The 26,728-nt window shown below is 47.5% G+C and overlaps 2 protein-coding genes across 2 annotated transcripts in view; one reads left to right on the top strand and one right to left on the bottom strand.

Annotated features, from left to right (window-relative positions):
- Positions 1-3,897: 3,897 nt before the first annotated feature.
- Positions 3,898-24,143, bottom strand: SYF2 (SYF2 pre-mRNA splicing factor). Its single transcript, XM_063924413.1, has 7 exons — positions 23,984-24,143; positions 22,656-22,757; positions 16,462-16,587; positions 14,768-14,885; positions 6,233-6,323; positions 5,194-5,292; positions 3,898-4,187 (listed from the first exon to the last, which is right to left on the bottom strand). Exons 1-7 carry the CDS (start codon positions 24,026-24,028, stop codon positions 4,022-4,024), a joined length of 747 nt encoding a protein of 248 aa, XP_063780483.1. The 5' UTR covers positions 24,029-24,143; the 3' UTR covers positions 3,898-4,021.
- The window catches only part of LRRC72 (leucine rich repeat containing 72), a 98,077-nt gene continuing 95,490 nt past the window's right edge, over positions 24,142-26,728 (top strand). The window contains exon 1 of the mRNA XM_063924414.1: positions 24,142-24,227. Coding sequence (XP_063780484.1) covers positions 24,162-24,227 — 66 coding nt within the window. The 5' untranslated portion in view covers positions 24,142-24,161. The remainder of the gene's footprint in view (positions 24,228-26,728) is intronic.

Below are 26,728 nucleotides of genomic sequence, written 5' to 3'. Positions count from 1 at the left end.
ATTCTGACCATCTGCATTTCACTGGCTATCAGGATTCCGGCATCGGGATAATGAATGCCAGGATCCCGACAGCCGTTATAGTAACTACATCCCAATTAAACTGCAACAACAATTCTACCATTCCCAGACATGTTTTATAGAGAAATGATCGGTCTAAGCGTTCAACATAAACAATTCAAATGAAATTCATAATTGCAGACATACGCATAGTGCTAAGCAGAGGTGTAGCTAGGCGCCATGGAGCCCGGAGCAGGGGTATATTTGGGCGCCCCCCTCCCCTGTACTGACTTGGGGGCCTGGCCAACATGTGGTAGCATGTTACATTTGAAAAGAAACAATATTTAAAAATCCTAAATTGGTGACAGGGCCGGTTCTAGACCTTGTGGAGCTCAGGGCGATTATTTCCTTTGGGTGCTCCCCATGTTTAAAATATGGGTCCGTGTGCGTCGAAGATTTGCAGCAACAATATAGGAGCATGGCAATATGGATGGTGTAATGGTTAGCATTACTGCCTCACAGCACTGAGGTCATGGGTTCTATTCCCACCATGGCCCTAACTGTGTGGAGTTTGTATATTCCTACTGGTGCTTGCGTGGGTTACCTCCATAATCCAAAAATATAGTAGTAGGTTAATTGGCTCCCAACAGAAATGAACTGTGGTATGTGTGTGTGTGGGGAGGAATATAGATTGTAAGCTCCCATGGGGCAGGGACTGATGTGAATGGTGAAATATTCTCTGTAAAGCGCTGCGGAATATGTGTGCGCAATATAAATAACTGGTAATAATAAATAAATAATGGGGCAGAGAGAGGTGCTGCCTCTATCCAGGAAAGAAAGTGTTGCTGCAGCAGCGGGGGCATAGAGTGTTGCTGCAGGACAGAAGGGACCCTGCTGCACAGCTACAAGCAGACAGAGACATATAAAGAGAGCGGGTATGTGCCAGCTGTCAGTGTCTCCTGCTGTCACCTCTGGCCTGCCCTGTCCCCTACCTAGTTTCAGAGTCTTAGTCAGTGTGCACGTACAATATAACAAAATGTGAATAGCACATGTCTCGGGAAAAAATTGCAGCTTTAAAGACATATAACTTCAAAGCCGTTGGACAGATCAGCCTAATGCGCCCTACACACTTGCCGATGTGTGCGGCCGATATAAACAATCTCGTTCTGTAATGAACAAGAAATCATTCATATCGCTCAGTGTGTATGCACCAATGATGAACAATGTGCGGCCCCGCGCTCGTTCATCGTTGGTTCTCTGTCGCTTTGCAGTGCAAGTTAATTTAGACGATGATCGATCATGATTCAGATCGATCATCGTCAAATATGAATGCATCGACAAGTGTGTAGGGCCCTTAAGAATTGGCAGCATTTATTATACCAGATTTCATCACAATCTGAAACGGTCAGTCTGAAACCTGTGTTGATTTAGTATGGAATAACTTGGCTCTCCTATAAGCCGTTTCAGGCAGTGGGGTATCTATAATGGGTGCAAGATGTGTGGTTCACATGGGCCCCTGGGGGCCCGCAGCACACCCCCCTGCACCCATTTCTTGAATACTTACCCTTCCATAGGCCCACGTCAGCTGTAGCAGCGCTGAACAAATCACTGGGAAAATGGTGCAGCGGAGAGCTGCACATGCGCAAATAATTGGGTTGACCCCTTTGAGTCCTATTTTGAGAAAAGTGCTATATAAATAACATTGATATTATTTTAATAATAATATACATATTTTCTTAAGCAACAATAGGACACAGCGCCACCTGCAGACTATTAGCAGAAGCTGCATTTATCAAGCAAAACATGCTTTCATCAGTTACTCTGACCAAAGCGAGTAACCCTGTTTCTATCTGTGGAATATAAAATACAAAAGAAAAATTATAATAAAAAATAAATAAAAATGCAAAATTTAATTGGAAAAAAAAAGTTAAAAGTAAGTTTTAATTTCTGAATGTAATAGGGTTCGAATAAAAAAAATAAAAAAAAAGATCAAAAAAGGTACCCAGGTTGGTTTTGCCTATTAAAAAAAAAAAACTCAAAAACCCCACCACATAGGTGAACTCAGACCCTTCCACATTCCCCCCAGTCTCTGTATATTTCACCGTATGCTTTAAGTAAGCGAGGCTCATTACTAAGGTACAGACCCATGTTTCTGAGACATCAGGTACTGAATTTGCGCAAACGCACCTGGTATTTACAGAAGAGAGTGTGATTTGTGGACTGAGATAGATGCATCTACAGGATATTACCCCATCTGATGGTAAGAGTGGGACGTTCCTCACCTGAGTATTCGTCAGGTATTTTGTGGGGTTGGATTATTTAAATACAATAAAGGGATAAAAAGGGCACGCTTATGTTCCCTGCTTTCACCCCACAAAATAATCTTTTTTTTCTTTGTTTATGTCACAAACACTCATACAGTAGTGTACCGGACGTTCTGAGTAAGGGGGAAATGTATCAAACCTCAGAGAGAGAGAGAGAGATAAAGTACCAGCCAAAACGCTTTTAGGTGCCATTTCACAGGCTGTGTTGAAATACGAGTTAGGAGCCGATTATGCCCATCCACTTTATCTCTCCAATGTTTGATACATCTCCCCCTAAGAATGGTAAATAAAATGACTATCCCTATAGTGAGACAATGAGAATTCATGCAGAGCATGCCTGTGATCAGCCCGGACTACAGACCTGTAACTGGAGCCTGTGCTCAGGGGAGACTGCTCTGAGCCTCTACCATACAACATCTGGGGTAAGAGGCCATTCTGTCCCAGCCACTTCCACCTCTGGATTATGTTTTATTACTCGCACATACACAGCTCGTTCAGTCCCCCCCCTCCCCCCCCCCCCCAGCACCTGTGCAGAGCGTAAAATTGTGATCCAAAGCTGGTATATTAAAACCGGTACATACAGAAACTTAGGGAACACGCATCGTGTTAATAACCTATATACAAGCCGCTCATTGGATAAAACCTCTCCTTGCTGTTCAAAGTCAAAATATTGGCCATGAAAGAGAACGGTCATCCATTTGTTCGCATAGTAATCCAAACACCCAAAATATACATACCTACCCCTACCCCTTTCCGCACACACACAACTTTGTTCGCTACCCCTCCTGCATCCTTAATTGCTTTGGAGAGTGAAAAAGTGGAGAGAGATAAACTACCAATCAATCAGTTCCTAACCGCCATTTTTCACACACAGCCTGTAACATGACAGTTAGGTGCCGATTGGTTTGTACTTTATCTCTCTGCATACCGTGTACTGCAGTAGAGCATTTCTGTACTACACGCAGACATAGGAATACGGCAACCCTCAAGTGTTAAACCCAGGGAGGAAACAAATATGCAATATGTATTTATTAGCGGTATTCACAAACACTTCTGTACTAAGCAACCTCTTGGCATTTATATCACATTTGGATTATTAGAAAAAGGTGATTACACGGTAGGTGTGTGTTATTTATAGTGAAGATAACACAGGAATATTTGTGTGTGCATACTGTCATGCTTAAATATTACTGGAGCCTGTGCCCTGACAAACGTTCCCTGACACTAGGCATCCTAGATACCTGCTATGGGCTGGACCGCTTCCATGTCCGTAAAATCAGATCCAGAATCCTGAGAGATGGCAAACTACCATAATCTCTGTATGAATACGATTACTCACAGTGGAGTATACTGTGGGTTAAAGTAATATTTATTACAAGAACCAGTACCCCATGATGCATGCGCTGGCTATTGTTCAAGAGTCCCGGCCGACACTCAAGAGCTGCTGTCACTTTCTTACATGTATGTCTCCCCAGCTCTCTTATGATAGTTAAACCACATGACCGCATAGCTTTTGAATAATAAAAATGCTGGGTGTTGCAGTTCATTAGACTTCAAAGCCAAAGACCGCTCACTCTTCCACTAAAAGCATCAACGTTTATTTATAGACAGTGAATAAAGCTATGTACAAAGCTGTGGGAAACAAAACAAGAATGACGGCATCTGGAGAATAACGCCGCTGTACTTCCGGTATGAGGCACTCAGACAGCCGTGCCTCTCTCCAGGTTCTGTTTGATCTCGGCCGTGTATTTCCCATAAAATCTTTCTGCCTTTTTGTTGAAGTTGGCGTTCCTCTCATTGATGTAGTCAATGTCTGCATCGTCATTGTAGGCGCGGCGGCGGCTGTACTTCTCTCGTTTCTCAATCCTGCGACACAAACGGGCAGGAGAAGAAAATTATGATGCAGCCTAAAATCTTGCAAAACCCAACTTTACCAAATAATGGAGCAGGTAGTGGGTACTTACCTTGCTCAACCCTCTCAGGTGTGCGAGAAAATAACTAGGTATTCCTGTTCTGATAACTCATAATGTAGTAGCATACAAAGTTCCGCCGGAACCCTGAGGCTAACTAAACCCCCACCCCCGGAGTCTACGGAGTATATTTACTAAAGGTCGATTGTGATCGATTTTAATTGATATCAGATCGATCAAAAATCGTTCTTAATCGATGTTGGGCTTCCAGGGTTGTTGACTCACACTTGACCGGTGGCTGCTATTGTCTGGAGCTACCGTGCTGACCGATAAGCAGTGATCAGCAGCACAACAAACACTGGGGGAGGGTGCGGGGAGACAGAGGTCCCTCTGAGAGCGGCAGCTGCAGGAAGTTTCTCTTCCCTGCAGCTGCACAAGCTGTCTATCTGGCTGGTCGCATCCTGAGCTTCCAGATCAAATAAGACACTTGCTGGTGATGCAACCATGCCAGGCAAGTGGTTAAATGGCAGCAAGTGTGTTTTGTGTCTTTCAACGGGTAATTTCATGCAGAAGTCCCATTTCAACTCTTTTAAATGTTTTAGTCCACCAAATTGATGATTCAGAAAAAGCTAAATATTTTTTGAGTGGATTTACCCCTTAATATTTTACATACTAGGAGCTGTCAGGATGATCTCTCTGACAGCAGGCGACGCTGCGCAGTCGATGCTGAGCGCAAAGAACCGCCTGTGCTCTAAGCCACCATAGAAGAAATAGACTGTAAAACAAATCATCTGTATACTATGCCGATAACAACAACCCGATTTATACACGGCTTTCCTGAACACATTATTGCATTTTAAAAGTCAGAGTACCACAAAAGATGGGAAACATGTAAAATCCATAGTCTGTATGGAAAATGTACAGGTCACGCAAAAAATAAAAACAAATCGCGAAGCGCTTACTGTTTTTCCAGGTCGGTGACCATTCTGTCTATGCCGTCTTTGGTTGGGACGTGAGTTCCATGGTACAGGCTGTTTAGAGTAGGGTAGAAGTTTTCTCCACTAGGATCAACAAAGATAAAAACAACAGCATTACAGACAGGTAATAAACAGAGCGACAATATTTCTTTCACTCAGTATATTAGCACTGTACTATTGAAACTGTATTGGCTACAGAACAAAGAAGCCAGTTCCTCAAAGCATCGGGAGGGGAAACATTCTGATATCAGAAAGGAATGGCAGCAAATGCTGAACAGGTACAATGGGAGATTATCATTGTAAGTGACAGGGAGAATGTCATTTGAAATCCAAGAATAAGCAGCAGCAGAGAGAGAGAGAGAGAGAGAGATACTCTGGGAGAGATAAACTACCAACCAATCAGCTCCTGTCATTTATCAAATACAGCCTGTGACATGGCAGTTAGAAGCGGATTGCCCGGTACTCTGGGGGTCATTCCGAGTTGTTCGCTCGCTAGCAGTTTTTAGCAGCCGTGCAAATGCTAAGCCGCCGCCCTCTGGGAGTGTATTTTAGCTTAGCAGAAGTGCTAACGAAAGTATCGCAGAGCGACTCCAAAAAAACAAATTGTGCAGTTTCAGAGTAGCTCCAGACCTACTCCTAGCTTGCGATGATTCAGACTGTTCAGTTCCGGATTTGACGTCACAAAACACGCCCTGCGTTCGCCCAGCCACGCCTGCGTTTTTCCTGGCACGCCTGCGTTTTTTCAAAAACGATCAGTTGACACCCAGAAACGCCCCTTTCCTGTCAATCACTCTGCGGCTGCCATTGCGACTGAAAACCTTGTGTAAAAACACTTCGCTCGTTGTGAAAGTACGTCGCGCGTGCGCACTGCGCCGCATGCGCAGAAGTGCCGTTTTGTTTCATCATCGCTGCGCAGCGAACATTTTTAGCTAGCGATCAACTCGGAATGACCCCCTTTATCTCTCTCTCCAAGCATTGATAGATCTCCCCATGTGTGTAGGGAGAGAGAAGACGCATCTCTTACCACTTCTCGCGCTCCTTCTCGTACACCTCCATGTCTGGTTTGATCTGCTTAGTCAGTCGCTGGTACTGGCGCAGCTGTGCGGCTGCATAATCTGTAAGGGATGGAAACGGATTGATAAGAATGAAGACATGGCTCGCGGGAGACCCCCATAGAACTGCTGAACTGGAAAATTCTGGTAACTAATACCATGAATCATTAGAGGGGTACATACACTGGCATAAAAGTGCCTCATAAAGGTCATAAAATATGCTCCTTTTTGTACAATTCTAGGTTAGGGAGATAGACACTCCTGGAGATGGAGTGTAAATAAAATAAAAATGTGGATGTTGTTCCAGCCACTGGGATGAAGGGCATTCTGGGACTTGTAGTTTTCAGCTGTAAAGCCATTAGTTGCTAATGGCCGGTTGAGGCTAGGAATTCCTGATCACGCATTTCTGTCATTTAGAGATCATTTATATATAAAATAAGAATTTACTTACCGATAATTCTATTTCTCGTAGTCCGTAGTGGATGCTGGGGACTCCGTCAGGACCATGGGGTTTAGCGGCTCCGCAGGAGACAGGGCACAATAATAAAAGCTTTAGGATCAGGTGGTGTGCACTGGCTCCTCCCCCTATGACCCTCCTCCAAGCCTCAGTTAGGATACTGTGCCCGGACGAGCGTGCATAATAAGGAAGGATATTGAATCCCGGGTAAGACTCATACCAGCCACACCAATCACACCGTACAACCTGTGATCTGAACCCAGTTAACAGTATGATAACAACGAAGGAGCCTCTGAAAAGATGGCTCACAACAAGAATAACCCGATTTTTGTAACAATAACTATGTAGAAGTATTGCAGACAATCCGCACTTGGGATGGGCGTCCAGCATCCACTACGGACTACGAGAAATAGAATTATCGGTAAGTAAATTCTTATTTTCTCTAACGTCCTAAGTGGATGCTGGGGACTCCGTCAGGACCATGGGGATTATACCAAAGCTCCCAAACGGGCGGGAGAGTGCGGATGACTCTGCAGCACCGAATGAGAGAACTCCAGGTCCTCCTCAGTCAGGGTGTGCCCCTGACCAAGTAACTGCTCGGCAAAGTTGTAAAGCCGAGACCCCTCGGGCAGCCGCCCAAGATGAGCCCCCTTCCTTGTGGAATGGGCTTTTACTGATTTTGGCTGTGGCAAGCCTGCCACAGAATGTGCAAGCTGAATTGTGCTACAAATCCAGCGAGCAATCGTCTGTTTAGAAGCAGGAACACCCATCTTGTTGGGTGCATACAGACTAAACAGCGAGTCAGATTTTCTGACTCCAGTCGTCCTGGAAACATATATTTTCAGGGCCCTGACAACGTCAAGTAACTTGGAGTCCTCCAAGTCCCTAGTAGCCGCAGGTACCACAATAGGTTGGTTCATGTGAAAAACAGAAAACACCATAAGGAGAAATTGAGGACGAATCCTCAATTCTGCCCTGTCAGAATGAATAATTAAGTAAGGGCTTTTATATGATAAAGCCGCCCATTCTGACACACGCCTGGCTGAAGCCAGGGCTAATAGAATCTTCACCTTCCATGTGAAATATTTTAATTCCACAGTGGTGAGTGGATCAAACCAATGTGACTTTAGGAAACTCAAAACAACATTGAGATCCCAAGGTGCCACTGGGGGCACAAAAGGAGGCTGTATATGCAGTACCCCTTTTACAAACGTCTGAACTTCAGGCACTGAAGCCAGTTCTTTCTGGAAGAAATTCGACAGGGTCGAAATTTGAACCTTAATGGACCCTAATTTTAGGCCCATAGACAGTCCTGTTTTCAGGAAATGTAGGAACGACCCAGTTGGAATTCCTCTGTAGGGACCTTCTTGGCCTCACACCACGCAACATATTTTCGCCAAATGCGGTGAAAATGTTTTGCGGTTACATCCTTCCTGGCTTCGACCAGGGTAGGGATGACTTCATCTGGAATGCCCTTTCAGGATCCGGCGTTCAACTGCCATGCCGTCAAACGCAGCCGCGGTAAGTCTTGGAACAGACAAGGCCCCTGCTGGAGCAGGTCCTTTCTTAAAGGTAGAGGCCACGGTTCTTCCGTGAGCATCTCTTGAAGTTCCGGGTACCAAGTCCTTCTTGACCCATCCGGAACCACGAGTATCGTTCTTACTCATCTCCTTCTTATGATTCTCAGTACTTTTGGTATGAGATGCATAGGAGGGAACACATACCCTGACTGGTACACCCACAGTGTTACCAGAGCGTCCACCGCTATTGCCTGAGGGTCCCTTGACCTGGCGCAATATTTGTCTAGTTTTTTGTTCAGGCGGGACGCCAACATGTCCACCTTTGGTTTTTCCCAACGGTTTACAATCATGTGGAAGACTTCCCGCTGAAGTCCCCACTCTCCCGGGTGGAGGTTATGCCTGCTGAGGAAGTCTGCTTCCCAGTTTTCCACTCCCGGAATTAACACTGCTGAGAGTGTTATCACATGATTTTTCGCCCAGCGAAGAATCCTTGCAGTTTCTGCCATTTCCCTCCTGCTTCATGTGCCGCCCTGTCTGTTTACGTGGGCGACTGCCGTGATGTTGTCCCACTGGATCAATACCGGCTGACCTTGAAGCAGAGGTCTTGCTAAGCTTAGAGCCTTGTAAATTGCCCTTAGCTCCAGTATATTTATGTGGAGAGAAGTCTCCAGACTTGATCACACTCCCTGGAAATTTTTTCCTTGTGTGACTGCTCCCCAGCCACTCAGGCTGGCATCCGTGGTCACCAGGACCCAGTCCTGAATGTCGAATCTGCGGCCCTTTCATAGATGAGCACTCTGCAGCCACCGCAGAAGAAAACACCCTTGTCCTTGGAGACAGGGTTATCCGCTGATGCATCTGAAGATGCGATCCGGACCATTTTCCCAGCAGATTCCACTGAAAAGTTCTTGCGTGAAATCTACCGAATGGGATCGCTTTGTAAGAAACCACCATTTTTCACAGGACCCTTGTGCCATGATGCACTGATACTTTTCCTGGTTTTAGGAGGTTCCTGACTAGCTCGGATAACTCCCTGGCCTTCTTCTCCGGGAGAAAACATCCTTTTCTGGACTGTGTCCAGAATCATTCCTAGGAACATTAGACGTGTCGTCGGAAAAAGCTGCGATTTTGGAATATTTAGAATCCACTCGTGCTGTCGTAGAACTACTTGAGATAGTGCTACTCCGACCGCCAACTGTTCTCTGGACCTTGCCCTTATCAGGAAAGCGTCCATATTTCTTTTAGGAAGAATCATCATTTCGGCCATTACCATGGTAAAGACCCGGGGTGCCGTGGACAATCCAAACGGCAGCGTCTGAACTGATAGTGACAGTTCTGTACCACGAACCTGAGATACCCTTGGTGAGAAGGGCAAAATTTGGACATGTAGGTAAGCGTCTCTGATATCCAGTGACACCATATCGTCCTGGTTCGCTATCACTGCTCTGAGTGACTCCATCTTGATTTGAACCCTTGTATGTAATTGTTCAAATCTTTTATATCTCACCGAGCCGTTTGGCTTCAGTACCACAATATAGTGTGGAATAATACCCCTTCCCTTGTTGTAGGAGGGGTACTTTGATTATCACCTGCTGGGAATACAGCCTGTGAATTTTTTCCCAATACTGCCTCCCTGTCGGAGGGAGACGTTGGTAAAGCAGACTTCAGGAACTTGTGAGGGGAAGACGTCTCGAATTTCCAATGTACACCTGGGATACTACGTGTAGGATCCAGGAGTACACTTGCGAGTGAGCCCACTGCGTGATGAAACTCTTGAGATGACCCCCCACCGCACCTGAGTCCGCTTGTATGGCCCCAGCGTCATGCTGCGGACTTGGCAGAAGCTGTGGAGGACTTCTGTTCCTGGGAATGGGCTGCCTGCTGCAGTCTTCTTCCCTTTCCTCTAACCCTGGGCAGATATGACTGGCCTTTTGCCCGCCTGCCTTTATGGGTACGAAAGGACTGAGACTGAAAAGACTGTGTCCTTTTCTGCTGAGATGTGACTTGGGGTAACAAAAGTGGATTTTCCAGCTGTTGCCATGGCCACCAGGTCCGATGGACCGCCCCTTTATACGGCAATACTTCCATGTGCCGTCTGGAATCTGCATCACCTGACCACTGTCATGTCTATAAACATCGTCTGGCAGATATGGACATCACATCTACTCTTGATGCCAGAATGCGCATCTCGCATATATAGAAATGCATCCTTAAAATGCTCTATAGTCAATAAAATATTGTTCCTGTCAAGGGTATCAATATTTTCAGTCAGGAAATCCGACCAAGCCCCCCCAGCGCTGCACATTCAGGCTGAGGCGATTGCTGGTCGTAGTATAACACCAGTATGTGTGTATATACTTTTTAGGATATTTTTCAGCTTCCTATCAGCTGGCTCTTTGAGGGCGGCCGTATCTGGAGACGGTAACGCCACTTGTTCTTATAAGCGTGTGAGCGCCTTATCCACTCTAAGGTGTGTTTCCCAACTCGCCCTCACTTCTGGCGGGAAAGGGTATACCTCCAATAATTTTCTATCGGAGGAAACCCACGTATCATCACACACTTTAATTTATCTGATTCAGGAAAAACTACAAGTAGATTATTCCCACCCTACATAATACCCTTATTTGTGGTACTTGTAGTATCAGAAATATGTAACACCTCCTTCATTGCCCTTAACATGTAACGTGTGGCCCTAAAGGAAAATACGTTTGTTTCTTCACCGTCGACACTGAAGTCAGTGTCCGTGTCTGTGTCGACCAACTGAGGTAAATGGGCGTTTTTACAAGCCCCTGACGGTGTCTGAGACGCCTGGACAGGTACTAATTTTTTTGCCGGCCGTCTCATGTCGTCAACCGACCTTGCATCGTGTTGACATTATCACGTAATTCCTAAATAAGCCATCCATTCCGGTGTCGACTCCCTAGAGAGTGACATCACCAATACAGGCAATTTGCTCCGCCTCCTCACCAACATCGTCCTCCTACATGTCGACACACACGTACCGACACACAGCACACACACAGGGAATGCTCTGATAGAGGACAGGACCCCACTAGCCCTTTGGGGAGACAGAGGGAGAGTTTGCCAGCACACACCAAAAACGCTATAATTATACAGGGACAACCCCTTATACAAGTGTTTTCCCTTATAGCATTTTCACATATGTAATCATATCGCCAAATAAGTGCCCCCCCTCTCTGATTTAACCCTGTTTCTGTAGTGCAGTGCAGGGGAGAGCCTGGGAGCCTTCCTCACAGCAGAGCTGAGCAGGAAAATGGCGCCGTGTGCTGAGGAGAATAGGCCCCGCCCCCTAAAACGGCGGGCTCTTCTCCCGGAGTTTGTGAGATCTGGCAGGGGTTAAATACATCCATATAGCCTCAAGGGCTATATGGGATGTATTTTAGCCATAAAAAAGGTATAATATATTGCTGCCCAGGGCGCCCCCCCCAGCGCCCTGCACCCTCAGTGACCGCTGGTATGAAGTGTGCTGACAACAATGGCGCACAGCTGCAGTGCTGTGCGCTACCTTATGAAGACTGAAAGTCTTCTGCCGCCTGTTTCTGGACCACTGGACCTCTTCAACTTCGGCATCTGCAAGGGGGGTCGGCGGCACGGCTCCGGGACGAACCCCAGGGTGAGACCTGTGTTCCGACTCCCTCTGGAGCTAATGGTGTCCAGTAGCCTTAGAAGCAAATCCATCCTGCACGCAGGTGAGTTTACTTCTCTCCCCTAAGTCCCTCGTAGCAGTGAGCCTGTTGCCAGCAGGACTCACTGAAAATAAAAAACCTAACTTAAACTTTTATTCTAAGCAGCTCAGGAGAGCCACCTAGATTGCACCCTTCTCGGCCGGGCACAAAGATCTAACTGAGGCTTGGAGGAGGGTCATAGGGGGAGGAGCCAGTGCACACCACCTGATCCTAAAGCTTTTATTATTGTGCCCTGTCTCCTGCGGAGCCGCTAAACCCCATGGTCCTGACGGAGTCCCCAGCATCCACTTAGGACGTTAGAGAAAACCACATAACTCCCATTTAAGCCACAGAACAAGGCAGTGGAATTGCCCATTATGGTGAACTAACGCGTGCTGCATGAACAGGCAACAACCTACAGATGCGGCAAATGAAGCTGAACATCTTCATGTGTTTCTATACAGGGGCACAGCTCTGCTTTCTAGATCCAAATAATAATAATAATAATCTTCATGTGAAGAGTCCTCCACATCTATGCTGGCCATGCGAACCCGGGGGCACGTAGCAGGGACACAGCCATCCGTCCCCTCTACTCATCACCGGTACAGACGTAGCAGGGACACAGCCATCCATCCGTCCCCTCTACTCATCACTGGTACAGACGTAGCAGGGACACAGCCATCCATCACCTCTACTCATCACCGGTACAGACGTAGCAGGGACACAGCCATCCATCACCTCTACTCATCACCGGTACAGATGTAGCAGGGACACAGCCATCCATCCATCCCCTCTACTCATCACCGGTACAGATGTAGCAGGGACACAGCCATCCGTACCCTCTACTCATCACCGGTACAGACGTAGCAGGGACACATCCATCCATCCCCTCTACTCATCACCGGTACAGACGTAGCAGGGACACAGCCATCCATCCCCTCTACTCATCACCGGTACAGACGTAGCAGGGACACAGCCATCCATCCATCCCCTCTACTCATCACCGGTACAGACGTAGCAGGGACACAGCCATCCATCCGTCCCCTCTACTCATCACCGGTACAGATGTAGCAGGGACACAGCCATCCGTCCCCTCTACTCATCACCGGTACAGATGTAGCAGGGACACAGCCATCCATCCATCCCCTCTACTCATCACCGGTACAGATGTAGCAGGGACACAGCCATCCATCCCCTCTACTCATCACCGGTACAGACGTAGCAGGGACACAGCCATCCATCCGTCCCCTCTACTCATCACCGGTACAGATGTAGCAGGGACACAGCCATCCGTCCCCTCTACTCATCACCGGTACAGATGTAGCAGGGACACAGCCATCCATCCATCCCCTCTACTCATCACCGGTACAGACGTAGCAGGGACACAGCCATCCATCCCCTCTACTCATCACCGGTACAGATGTAGCAGGGACACAGTCGTCCGTCCCCTCTACTCATCACCGGTACAGATGTAGCAGGGACACAGCCATCCATCCACTCATCACCGGTACAGATGTAGCAGGGACACAGCCATCCATCCATCCCCTCTACTCATCACCGGTACAGATGTAGCAGGGACACAGCCATCCATCCATCCCCTCTACTCATCACCGGTACAGATGTAGCAGGGACACAGCCATCCGTACCCTCTACTCATCACCGGTACAGATGTAGCAGGGACACAGCCATCCATCCATCCCCTCTACTCATCACCGGTACAGATGTAGCAGGGACACAGCCATCCATCCATCCCCTCTACTCATCACCGGTACAGATGTAGCAGGGACACAGCCATCCATCCATCCCCTCTACTCATCACCGGTACAGATGTAGCAGGGACACAGCCATCCATCCATCCACTCTACTAATCACCGGTACAGATGTAGCAGGGACACAGCCATCCATCCATCCCCTCTACTCATCACAGGGCACCAAAATATCTAGTTACGGCCCTGGGTAGAGAGAACATACTGTACCTGAGAAGCCAATATCAGGGATCTCCTAGGAGCTCTACCTGGTGTAATGTGTGTAAAGCTGGGTACACACAAGACGATATGCTCCATGAGCGATATCGCCTAGTGTTTTCCCTTGACTCCCAGGCAGACGATATAGTGCGTACAAACTGGACGATATCGCTAACATCAGTGACGTCACCGTGCTGCCTGGACGAACATGCGGTTTTGGACGATATAGTCCAAATTGAGCTGAATTCACAGATGATGGCTATATCGTTAACAACCCGCAGGAGCGTGCATCGTTAACGATACAGTGAACACACTGGACGATATTACAAACGATAATCGCTCAAAAGAGTGAAAACGAGCGCTATCGTTTAAAATATAGCCTAGTGTGTATGCACCTTAAGGGTCTCTACTGTGGCGTAATGTGTGATAGGGGCTCTACCTGGCGTAATGTGTGAAAGGTGCTCTACCTGGCGTAATGTGTGAAAGGTGCTCTACCTGGCGTAACGCGTGAAAGGGGCTCTACCTGGCGTAACGTGTGAAAGGGGCTCTACCTGGCGTAACGTGTGAAAGGGGCTCTACCTGGCGTAACGTGTGAAAGGGGCTCTACCTGGCGTAACGTGTGAAAGGGGCTCTACCCGGCGTAACGTATGTAAGTGGCACTACTGTGTGGCATAATGTATGTAAGTGGCACTACTGTGTGGCGTAACTTGAACATTGGACACTACGGTGCGGAGTAATGCGCATTGGTACAATTATGTGGCCACGCCCCTTCAGCACACTGTCCCCCTTTAAATATGGGGGGTGGGGGGCATCAGTTCTCTTTCTGGCACAGAGCACCAACATGTCTAGTCACGCTCTGGGTAGAGATAACATACTGTACCTGAGAAGCCATTATCAGGGTTCTTCCTCTTCTTTTTCCTCTCCCATCTTTCTGCGTCTTCCGCACTGATCTCCAGTACCTTCGCTCTGTGATAATCCACCCCGTTAGCCTCACATTCCTAGCACAGATTACATAGAGTGGCGTCAGCTCAACAGCCAGGAAGAGAGTGTTCACTGCACAGACTAAACATTGGGATCAATGTCATCCTAACTAGGCATCAATCCTAGGAGCCCTACAATCTATACTGGGTTTCTCAGCCTCAGCCATGTAAGCATACAATAAGCAACAAGTACTTACGTGAACACAGCCGACCCAAGAATATGGCAATTGTTTAAATATGATGTAGGCCACGATTGATCCCCAAACTGTGGGCACCAATTTCCAGACATATCCATGAAGTTATGAAGCAGTAAACGCATCATCACTTCTTGGGCCCATTTCCAAATGACAATTCGACAAACCCACGATATGTGCAATTATTATATATGGAACTTTGGGCCTAATTCAGATCTGATTGCAGCAGCAAATTTAATAGATAATGGGTAAAACCATGTGCACTGCAGGGGGGGCAGATGTAACATGTGCAGAGAGAGTTAGGTTTGGGTGGCGTGTGTTCAAACTGAAATCTAAATTGCAGTGTAAAAATAAAGCAGCCAGTATTTACCCTGCACAGAAACAATAGAACCCACCCAACTCTAACTCTCTCTGCACATGTTATATCTGCCCCACCTGCAGTGCACATGGAATTGCACATTAGCAAACAAATTTGCTGCTGCGATCAGATCTGAATTAGGCCCGTTATCCTCATAGTAGCTGCCAGACAACTAAGGCTGAGATTGCCAAACTGAATTAAACAATAGCAGTGTAAAGCACCCACTTACCCCCTGTACGGCTACGGTACCTCATACGGGCCCTCATTCCGAGTTGATCGCTCGCAAGGCGAATTTAGCAGAGTTGCTCACGCTAAGCCTCCGCCTACTGGGAGTGTATCTTAGCTTCTTAAAATTGCGAACGAAGTATTCGCAATTTTGCGATTAGCACACGTCTTAGCAGTTTCAGAGTAGCTTCATACTTACTCGGCATCTGCGATCAGTTCTGTGCTTGTCGTTCCTGGTTTGACGTCACAAACACACCCAGCGTTCGCCCAGACACTCCTCCGTTTCTCCAGCCACTCCTGCGTTTTTTCCGGAAACGGCAGCGTTTTCATACACACGCCCATAAAACGCCGTGTTTCCGCCCAGTAACACCCATTTCCTGTCAATCACACTACGATCGCCGGAGCGAAGAAAAAGCCGTGAGTAAAAATACTATCTTCATAGCAAATTTACTTGGCGCAGTCGCAGTGCGAACATTGCGCATGCGTACTAAGCAGAAAAACGCTGCGATGCGAAGAAATTTACCGAGCGAACAACTCGGAATGAGGGCCACAGTTTTTTAGCAAATGCTTCCGTTTCTCAAGTTTAGCCTTAAAGCACCTAATCTAAGTCCCCCCCAAGATCTGAGGGTTAGTGGAAACAATCTTTCTAAAGACATCAAATTAACAGAAGCAAATCAGTTATGATGAGCACCTATGTATATAAATGCCTGAGGCTGTGCTATAATTAAATAGACAATTTAAAGTTAATTCGTAAAAGTTTTTTTGTTGTTGTTAAGGAACAATGTGAAATGTTTTCCTCATTTTTCCATGAACTCACCTTTTTCTTTTCGTTCTCCTTCAGCTCCCACTCTGCCCGAGCTTTCCGCGCCTCCCAATTACTCGGTAACTTCTGCCGCTTCTCCTCCTCCAAGAGCTCCCTGCGATTTGAATTGGACGCTTCGTACTGCAAAATAAGAGCTGGTGTTAAGGTATGCATTAGTTCTCCTTATACCGAATGTTTAATGCTTGCTACCAATTGTAGAAAGTACTTGAATTCTGTAATAGCGGATTGAAAAGACAGATCCCTATGGTATACTTGTGACATAAGCAGCTGGTATATTTTGCTTTTAAATATATTAAAAAGGTTTGTCCCTCTTTTGGCAGCCTCAGTTCTTTACCAACCACCAGTGTTTCAAATAGATCCCCCACCTCCACCACAGACCAATATTTGTCACAGTATCAACTAGAGATGAGCGGGTTCGGTTTCTCTGAATCCGAACCCGCCCGAACTTCATGTTTTTTTACACGGGTCCGAGCGACTCGGATCTTCCCGCCTTGCTCGGTTAACCCGAGCGCGCCCGAACGTCATCATCACGCTGTCGGATTCTCGCGAGGCTCGGATTCTATCGCGAGACTCGGATTCTATATAAGGAGCCGCGCGTCGCGGCCATTTTCACACGTGCATTGAGATTGATAGGGAGAGGACGTGGCTGGCGTCCTCTCCGTTTAGAAATTAAAATAGATAGAGTGAGAGTGAGACACTTCATTTACTTACTGGAGCTTAGGAGGAGTTATACTAGTGACTGATGACCAGTGACCTGACCACCAGTGCAGTTTTATAATTTATTATTATTTAATAATCCGTTCTGTTCTTGTTCTCTGCCTGAAAAAAACGATACACAGTGACTCAGTCACACTCACATACCATATCTGTGCTCAGCCCAGTGTGCTGCATCATCTATGTATAATATCTGACTGTGCTCACACAGCTTAATTGTGGGGGAGACTGGGGAGCAGTTATAGGTTATAGCAGGAGCCAGGAGTACATATTAAACAGTGCACACTTTTGCTGCCAGAGTGCCACTGCCAGTGTGACTGACCACTGACCACTGTGACCTGACCACACTGACCACCAGTATAGTATATTGTGATTGTCTGCCTGAAAAAGTACACTCGTCGTGTGACTTGTGTGGTGTTTTTTTATTCTATAAAAATTAAAAAACTCATTCTGCTGACAGTGTCCAGCAGGTCCCTCATTATATAATATATACCTGTCCGGCTGCAGTAGTGATATATATATATATTTTTTATATCATTATTTATCATCCAGTCTATACTAGCAGCAGACACAGTACGGTAGTTCACGGCTGTAGCTACCTCTGTGTCGGCACTCGGCAGTCCATCCATAATTGTATACCACCTACCCGTGGTTTTTTCTTTCTTTCTTCTTTATACATACTACATCTCATTATCATCCAGTCTATATTAGCAGCAGACACAGTACAGTACGGTAGTCCACGGCTGTAGCTACCTCTGTGTCGGCACTCGGCAGTCCATCCATAATTGTATACCACCTAACCGTGGTTTTTTTTTTCTTTCTTCTTTATACATACTACATCTCATTATCATCCAGTCTATATTAGCAGCAGACACAGTACAGTACGGTAGTCCACGGCTGTAGCTACCTCTGTGTCGGCACTCGGCAGTCCATCCATAATTGTATACCACCTACCCGTGTTTTTTTTTTCTTTCTTCTTTATACATACTACATCTCATTATCAACCAGTCTATATTAGCAGCAGACACAGTACGGTAGTCCACGGCTGTAGCTACCTCTGTGTCGGCACTCGGCAGTCCATCCATAATTGTATACCACCTACCCGTGGTTTTTTTTTTCTTTCTTCTTAATACATACTACATCTCATTATCATCCAGTCTATATTAGCAGCAGACACAGTACAGTACGGTAGTCCACGGCTGTAGCTACCTCTGTGTCGGCACTCGGCAGTCCATCCATAATTGTATACTAGTATCCATCCATCTCCATTGTTTACCTGAGGTGCCTTTTAGTTGTGCCTATTAAAATATGGAGAACAAAAATGTTGAGGTTCCAAAATTAGGGAAAGATCAAGATCCACTTCCACCTCGTGCTGAAGCTGCTGCCACTAGTCATGGCCGAGACGATGAAATGCCAGCAACGTCGTCTGCCAAGGCCGATGCCCAATGTCATAGTACAGAGCATGTCAAATCCAAAACACCAAATATCAGTAAAAAAAGGACTTTAAAACCTAAAATAAAATTGTCGGAGGAGAAGCGTAAACTTGCCAATATGCCATTTACCACACGGAGTGGCAAGGAACGGCTGAGGCCCTGGCCTATGTTCATGGCTAGTGGTTCAGCTTCACATGAGGATGGAAGCACTCAGCCTCTCGCTAGAAAACTGAAAAGACTCAAGCTGGCAAAAGCACCGCAAAGAACTGTGCGTTCTTCGAAATCCCAAATCCACAAGGAGAGTCCAATTGTGTCGGTTGCGATGCCTGACCTTCCCAACACTGGACGTGAAGAGCATGCGCCTTCCACCATTTGCACGCCCCCTGCAAGTGCTGGAAGGAGCACCCGCAGTCCAGTTCCTGATAGTCAGATTGAAGATGTCAGTGTTGAAGTACACCAGGATGAGGAGGATATGGGTGTTGCTGGCGCTGGGGAGGAAATTGACCAGGAGGATTCTGATGGTGAGGTGGTTTGTTTAAGTCAGGCACCCGGGGAGACACCTGTTGTCCGTGGGAGGAATATGGCCGTTGACATGCCTGGTGAAAATACCAAAAAAATCAGCTCTTCAGTGTGGAGGTATTTCAACAGAAAAGCGGACAACAGGTGTCAAGCCGTGTGTTGCCTTTGTCAAGCTGTAATAAGTAGGGGTAAGGACGTTAACCACCTCGGAACATCCTCCCTTATACGTCACCTGCAGCGCATTCATAATAAGTCAGTGACAAGTTCAAAAACTTTGGGCGACAGCGGAAGCAGTCCACTGACCAGTAAATCCCTTCCTCTTGTAACCAAGCTCACGCAAACCACCCCACCAACTCCCTCAGTGTCAATTTCCTCCTTCCCCAGGAATGCCAATAGTCCTGCAGGCCATGTCACTGGCAATTCTGACGAGTCCTCTCCTGTCTGGGATTCCTCCGATGCATCCTTGCGTGTAACGCCTACTGCTGCTGGCGCTGCTGTTGTTGCTGCTGGGAGTCGATGGTCATCCCAGAGGGGAAGTCGTAAGCCCACTTGTACTACTTCCAGTAAGCAATTGACTGTCCAACAGTCCTTTGCGAGGAAGATGAAATATCACAGCAGTCATCCTGCTGCAAAGCGGATAACTGAGGCCTTGACAACTATGTTGGTGTTAGACGTGCGTCCGGTATCCGCCGTTAGTTCACAGGGAACTAGACAATTTATTGAGGCAGTGTGCCCCCGTTACCAAATACCATCTAGGTTCCACTTCTCTAGGCAGGCGATACCGAGAATGTACACGGACGTCAGAAAAAGACTCACCAGTGTCCTAAAAAATGCAGTTGTACCCAATGTCCACTTAACCACGGACATGTGGACAAGTGGAGCAGGGCAGGGTCAGGACTATATGACTGTGACAGCCCACTGGGTAGATGTATGGACTCCCGCCGCAAGAACAGCAGCGGCGGCACCAGTAGCAGCATCTCGCAAACGCCAACTCTTTCCTAGGCAGGCTACGCTTTGTATCACCGCTTTCCAGAATACGCACACAGCTGAAAACCTCTTACGGCAACTGAGGAAGATCATCGCGGAATGGCTTACCCCAATTGGACTCTCCAGTGGATTTGTGGCATCGGACAACGCCAGCAATATTGTGTGTGCATTAAATATGGGCAAATTCCAGCACGTCCCATGTTTTGCACATACCTTGAATTTGGTGGTGCAGAATTTTTTTAAAAACGACAGGGGCGTGCAAGAGATGCTGTCTGTGGCCAGAAGAATTGCGGGACACTTTCGGCGTACAGGCACCACGTACAGAAGACTGGAGCACCACCAAAAACTACTGAACCTGCCCTGCCATCATCTGAAGCAAGAAGTGGTAACGAGGTGGAATTCAACCCTCTATATGCTTCAGAGGTTGGAGGAGCAGCAAAAGGCCATTCAAGCCTATACAATTGAGCACGATATAGGAGGTGGAATGCACCTGTCTCAAGTGCAGTGGAGAATGATTTCAACGTTGTGCAAGGTTCTGATTCCCTTTGAACTTGCCACACGTGAAGTCAGTTCAGACACTGCCAGCCTGAGTCAGGTCATTCCCCTCATCAGGCTTTTGCAGAAGAAGCTGGAGACATTGAAGGAGGAGCTAACACGGAGCGATTCCGCTAGGCATGTGGGACTTGTGGATGGAGCCCTTAATTCGCTTAACAAGGATTCACGGGTGGTCAATCTGTTGAAATCAGAGCACTACATTTTGGCCACCGTGCTCGATCCTAGATTTAAAGCCTACCTTGGATCTCTCTTTCCGGCAGACACAAGTCTGCTGGGGTTGAAAGACCTGCTGGTGAGAAAATTGTCAAGTCAAGCGGAACGCGACCTGTCAACATCTCCTCCTTCACATTCTCCCGCAACTGGGGGTGCGAGGAAAAGGCTCAGAATTCCGAGCCCACCCGCTGGCGGTGATGCAGGGCAGTCTGGAGCGACTGCTGATGCTGACATCTGGTCCGGACTGAAGGACCTGACAACGATTACGGACATGTCGTCTACTGTCACTGCATATGATTCTCTCACCATTGAAAGAATGGTGGAGGATTATATGAGTGACCGCATCCAAGTAGGCACGTCAGACAGTCCGTACTTATACTGGCAGGAAAAAGAGGCAATTTGGAGGCCCTTGCACAAACTGGCTTTATTCTACCTAAGTTGCCCTCCCACAAGTGTGTACTCCGAAAGAGTGTTTAGTGCCGCCGCTCACCTTGTCAGCAATCGGCGTACGAGGTTACATCCAGAAAATGTGGAGAAGATGATGTTCATTAAAATGAATTATAATCAATTCCTCCGTGGAGACATTGACCAGCAGCAATTGCCTCCACAAAGTACACAGGGAGCTGAGATGGTGGATTCCAGTGGGGACGAATTGATAATCTGTGAGGAGGGGGATGTACACGGTGATATATCGGAGGATGATGATGAGGTGGACATCTTGCCTCTGTAGAGCCAGTTTGTGCAAGGAGAGATTAATTGCTTCTTTTTTGGTGGGGGTCCAAACCAACCCGTCATTTCAGTCACAGTCGTGTGGCAGACCCTGTCACTGAAATGATGGGTTGGTTAAAGTGTGCATGTCCTGTTTATACAACATAAGGGTGGGTGGGAGGGCCCAAGGACAATTCCATCTTGCACCTCTTTTTTCTTTAATTTTTCTTTGCGTCATGTGCTGTTTGGGGAGGGTTTTTTGGAAGGGACATCCTGCGTGACACTGCAGTGCCACTCCTAGATGGGCCCGGTGTTTGTGTCGGCCACTAGGGTCGCTTATCTTACTCACACAGCTACCTCATTGCGCCTCTTTTTTTCTTTGCGTCATGTGCTGTTTGGGGAGGGTTTTTTGGAAGGGACATCCTGCGTGACACTGCAGTGCCACTCCTAGATGGGCCCGGTGTTTGTGTCGGCCACTAGGGTCGCTTATCTTACTCACACAGCTACCTCATTGCGCCTCTTTTTTTCTTTGCGTCATGTGCTGTTTGGGGAGGGTTTTTTGGAAGGGACATCCTGCGTGACACTGCAGTGACACTCCTAGATGGGCCCGGTGTTTGTGTCGGCCACTAGGGTCGCTTAGCTTAGTCATCCAGCGACCTAGGTGCAAATTTTAGGACTAAAAATAATATTGTGAGGTGTGAGGTATTCAGAATAGACTGAAAATGAGTGGAAATTATGGTTTTTGAGGTTAATAATACTTTGGGATCAAAATGATCCCCAAATTCTATGATTTAAGCTGTTTTTTAGTGTTTTTTGAAAAAAACACCCGAATCCAAAACACACCCGAATCCGACAAAAAAAATTCGGTTAGGTTTTGCCAAAACGCGGTCGAACCCAAAACACGGCCGCGGAACCGAACCCAAAACCAAAACACAAAACCCGAAAAATTTCCGGCGCTCATCTCTAAGTATCACACAGTGGTCTGCCCTCTCCAGAAGGCAGTTTGGTATTTCACATGAGTCTCTGTGCTGAATGGTAAATATCTGGGGGATCTCTTACCCTTTTTAAGTGAAGCTCTCTAAACTTTCTTAATCGCTCTTCTCTTTTCTGCGCTGCCAGGTCTTCTGCGGATGTAGAGGGCGATTCTTCATCTGAAGACACCTACAAAGTGGGAGTTACATAGAAACATAGAATTTGACAGCAGATAAGAACCACTTGGCCCATCTACTCTGACCCTTTTTTTTTTTTATCCTTTAAGCAATCTCAACCCTTTTTGAACCTTAATTCTTTGTAAGGATATTCATATGCCTATCCCAAGTATGTTTAAATTGCTCTACTGTCTTAGCCTCTACCACCTCTAATGGGAGGCTATTCCACTTACCCACTACCCTTTCTGTTAAGTAATTTTTCCTTAAAATTTCCCCTGTACCTCCCTTCCTCCAGTCTCAGTGTATGCCCCCGAGTTCTAATACTTCTCTTCCTTGGAAGAATGTTTCTCTCCTGAACTTTAAGACCCTTGATAAATTTGAAAGTTTATATCAAGTTCACGTCAAATTGATGAGAAATGGCACCTTATAGGACATCTTGGAAATAAATGGTGCTGTATTTTTAAGTGAAAATAAAAAGCTATTTAATCTGGACATATGAAGTTTTCTGGATCATAAAGAGCGAATAGTACATAACTCCCACAACACGAGACAGAGAAAAATCCAGGAAAACACAAGGCAAATAAAACCCACGACGCCGGAGCAAGTCCCAGCACACCATAACAAACTCTGCTGTGGTACTGTCAGTGCCGACTAACCATGGCAATCTTTTGGTGTAGTACTACAATTTCCAGCAAGCCACAAAAATCTCTGGCGTAGTGTCACAAATCTCAGCACTCCATGACAAGCACTGGTGTGAAACCACAAGTCCCAGCATATCTTTACAAGCTCTGGTGCTACAAGTCCTAGAACACCATGACAGGTTCTGCTGTGGTACTACAAGCGTCATGATGCCATGACAAGCTGATGTAGTACCTCTAGGACCTGCGAGCCATGGCAGGCTCCGGTGAAGTACCACAAGCCCCAGCATGCCATAACAAGCTCTGTTGTTGTATCATTAGCCCCAGCTCACCATAGCAAGCCCTGGTGAGGTACCACAAGTCCCAGCATGCCATGCCAATCTCTGTTGTTGTATCATAAGCCCCAGCTCGCCATAGCAAGCTCTGGCGAGGTACCACAAGTCCCAGCAAGCCATGCCAATCTCTGTTGTTGTATCATAAAGCCCCAGCAATTTCTGGTGAGGTACCACAAGTCCCAGTATGCCATGAAAAGCTCTAGTGGTGTATCATTAGCCCATGCTCGTCATAGCAAGCTCTAGTGAGGTACCACAGGCGTAATTACCTGCTCACTCTCTGCCACCACCTCAGTAGCCTCGGTCGCCGCCATTATCGTCACTATCGTCACTACCAACAACACTTCCGCCCTCACTGAGCTCCACCACAGGCGCAGCAACCGCCCTTCCCTGCGTATGACGCACTTCCGGTGTCTCCCCCCAGCGCCGTCACCACAGTGACTACAGATGATGAGGCAGCCTGCGCGCTCCCGTCGTCTCCTAGCAACGAATGAAGCCAAGATGGCGGCCGAGGTGAGTGCAGTGACGGTAGTTATTACTGTGTGATATGTACAGGCGTCTGCCTCACTGCCGCAACGGAATGTCACATGACGCATATTGGGGGTTAACACTGAGCAATTACCTCTCTATAACCATTACATGTATTCCAGACCCTCCAACATGACCCGCCCCACTAGGTACAAAATGCTCTGTTCCTGGACTTCCCTCTTAATTTATGATTTCCATCACCTGTGCTGAACTAGTTAAATGACAAGAAAGCTGTTTCTTCACAGGTGATGGCAAAAATAAATTAAGAGTGAAGTCCAGAAACACAGCATTTTGTACCTAGTGGGGCGGGTCATGTTGGAGGGGATGGTATTCTGTATACGGCATGCAGTCATATAGTCAACAGGCACTATGCCGACATTCATTATATCGACACCAGAATGTTGACAGTTATGATGATGGCATTGGTGTTAAGATTAGAGTTAGTGTTAACCCTAACATTGCGTTAGCTTTAAGGTTAGGTTTAGGGATTAGGAGTTATGCTAAGGTTAGGGGTAAGGGTAGCGGTTATGTTGATAATTCTGCGATGTTGACATTATGAATGTCGAGTTAGTCAATGTAGATAGACAGCTGTTATATCTCACAGATCGACCGCTACGTGCCGGCTGCAATATCTCACAGACTGACCGCTACATGCAAACTGCTATATCTCACAGGCCGACTTCTACGTGCCACTGCCAGCTGCTATATTTTACAGGCCGACCTCTACGTGCCGGCTGCTTTAATTCACAGGCTGACCGCTACGTGCCGGTTGCTATATCTCACAGGCTGACCGCTACATGCCGGCTGCTGAATCTCACAGGCTGACCGCTACGTGCTGGCTGCAATATCTCACAGGCTGACTGCTACGTGCCGACTGCTTTATCTCACAGGCCGACCGCTACAGACCGGCTGCTATATCTCACAGGCTGACCGCTACAGACCGGCTGCTATATCTCACAGGCTGACCGCTACATGCCGGCTGCTATATCTCACAGGCTGACTGCTAAGTGTCGGCTGCTTTATCTCACAGGCTGACCGCTACATGCTGGCTGATATATCTCACAGGCTGACCGCTACGTCCCGGCTGCTTTATCTCACAGGCTGACCGCCACATACTGGCTGCTATATCTCACAGGCCAACCGCTACATGCCGGCTGCTTTATCTCACAGGCTGACCGCTACATGCTGGCTGATATATCTCACAGGCTGACCGCTACGTCCCGGCTGCTTTATCTCACAGGCTGACCGCTACATACTGGCTGCTATATCTCACAGGCCAACCGCTACATGCCGGCTGCTATATCTCACAGGCTGACCGCTACGTGCCGGCTGCTATATCTCACAGACTGACCGCTACATGCTGGCTGCTATATCTCAAAGGCTGACTGCTACGTGCTGACTGCTTTATCTCACAGGCCAACCGATACAGACCGGCTGCTATATCTCACAGGCTGACCGCTACATGCCGGCTGCTATATCTCACAGGCTGACTGCTAAGTGTCGGCTGCTTTATCTCACAGGCTGACCGCTACATGCTGGCTGATATATCTCACAGGCTGACCGCTACGTCCCGGCTGCTTTATCTCACAGGCTGACCGCTACATACTGGCTGCTATATCTCACAGGCCGACCGCTACATGCCGGCTGCTATATCTCACAGGCTGACCGCTACGTGCCGGCTGCTATATCTCATAGGCTGACCGCTACGTGCTGGCTGCTATATCTCACAGGCTGATCGCTACATGCTGGCTGCTATATCTCAAAGGCTGACTGCTACGTGCCGACTGCTTTATCTCACAGGCCAACCGATACAGGCCGGCTGCTGTATCTCACAGGCTGACCGCTACATGCCGGCTGCTATATCTCACAGGCTGACTGCTAAGCGTCGGCTGCTTTATCTCACAGGCTGACCGCTACATACTGGCTGCTATATCTCACAGGCTGACCGCTACATGCCGGCTGCTATATCTCACAGGCTGACCGCTACGTGCTGACTGCTATATCTCACAGGCTGACTGCTACGTGCTGGCTGCTATATCTCACAGACTGACCGCTACGTGCTGGATGCTATATCTTACAGACCGACCGTTATGTGATGGCTGCTTTATTTCACAGGCTGACCGCTACGTGCCGGTTGCTATATCTCACAGGCTGACCGCTACTTGCCGGCTGCTATATCTCACAGGCTGACCGCTACATGCTGGCTGCTATATCTCACAGGCTGACCGCCACATGCCGGCTGCTATATCTCACAGGCCAACCGATACGTGCTCGCTGCTATATCTCACAGGCTGACTTCTATGTGCCAGCTGCTATATCTCACAGGCTGACTGCTACATGCCGGCTGCTTTATCTCCCAGGCTGACCGCTAGATGCTGGCTGCTATATCTCACAGGCTGACCGCTACGTGCCGGCTGCAATATCTCACAGGCTGACCGCTAAGTGGCGGCTGCTTTATCTCACAGGCTGACCGCTACGTGCCGGCT

This window comes from Pseudophryne corroboree, chromosome 5 (assembly GCF_028390025.1).
Source record: "Pseudophryne corroboree isolate aPseCor3 chromosome 5, aPseCor3.hap2, whole genome shotgun sequence".
In the NCBI taxonomy this organism is placed as follows: Eukaryota; Metazoa; Chordata; class Amphibia; order Anura; family Myobatrachidae; genus Pseudophryne; species Pseudophryne corroboree.
This window is presented reverse-complemented; position numbering and strand designations above follow the sequence as displayed.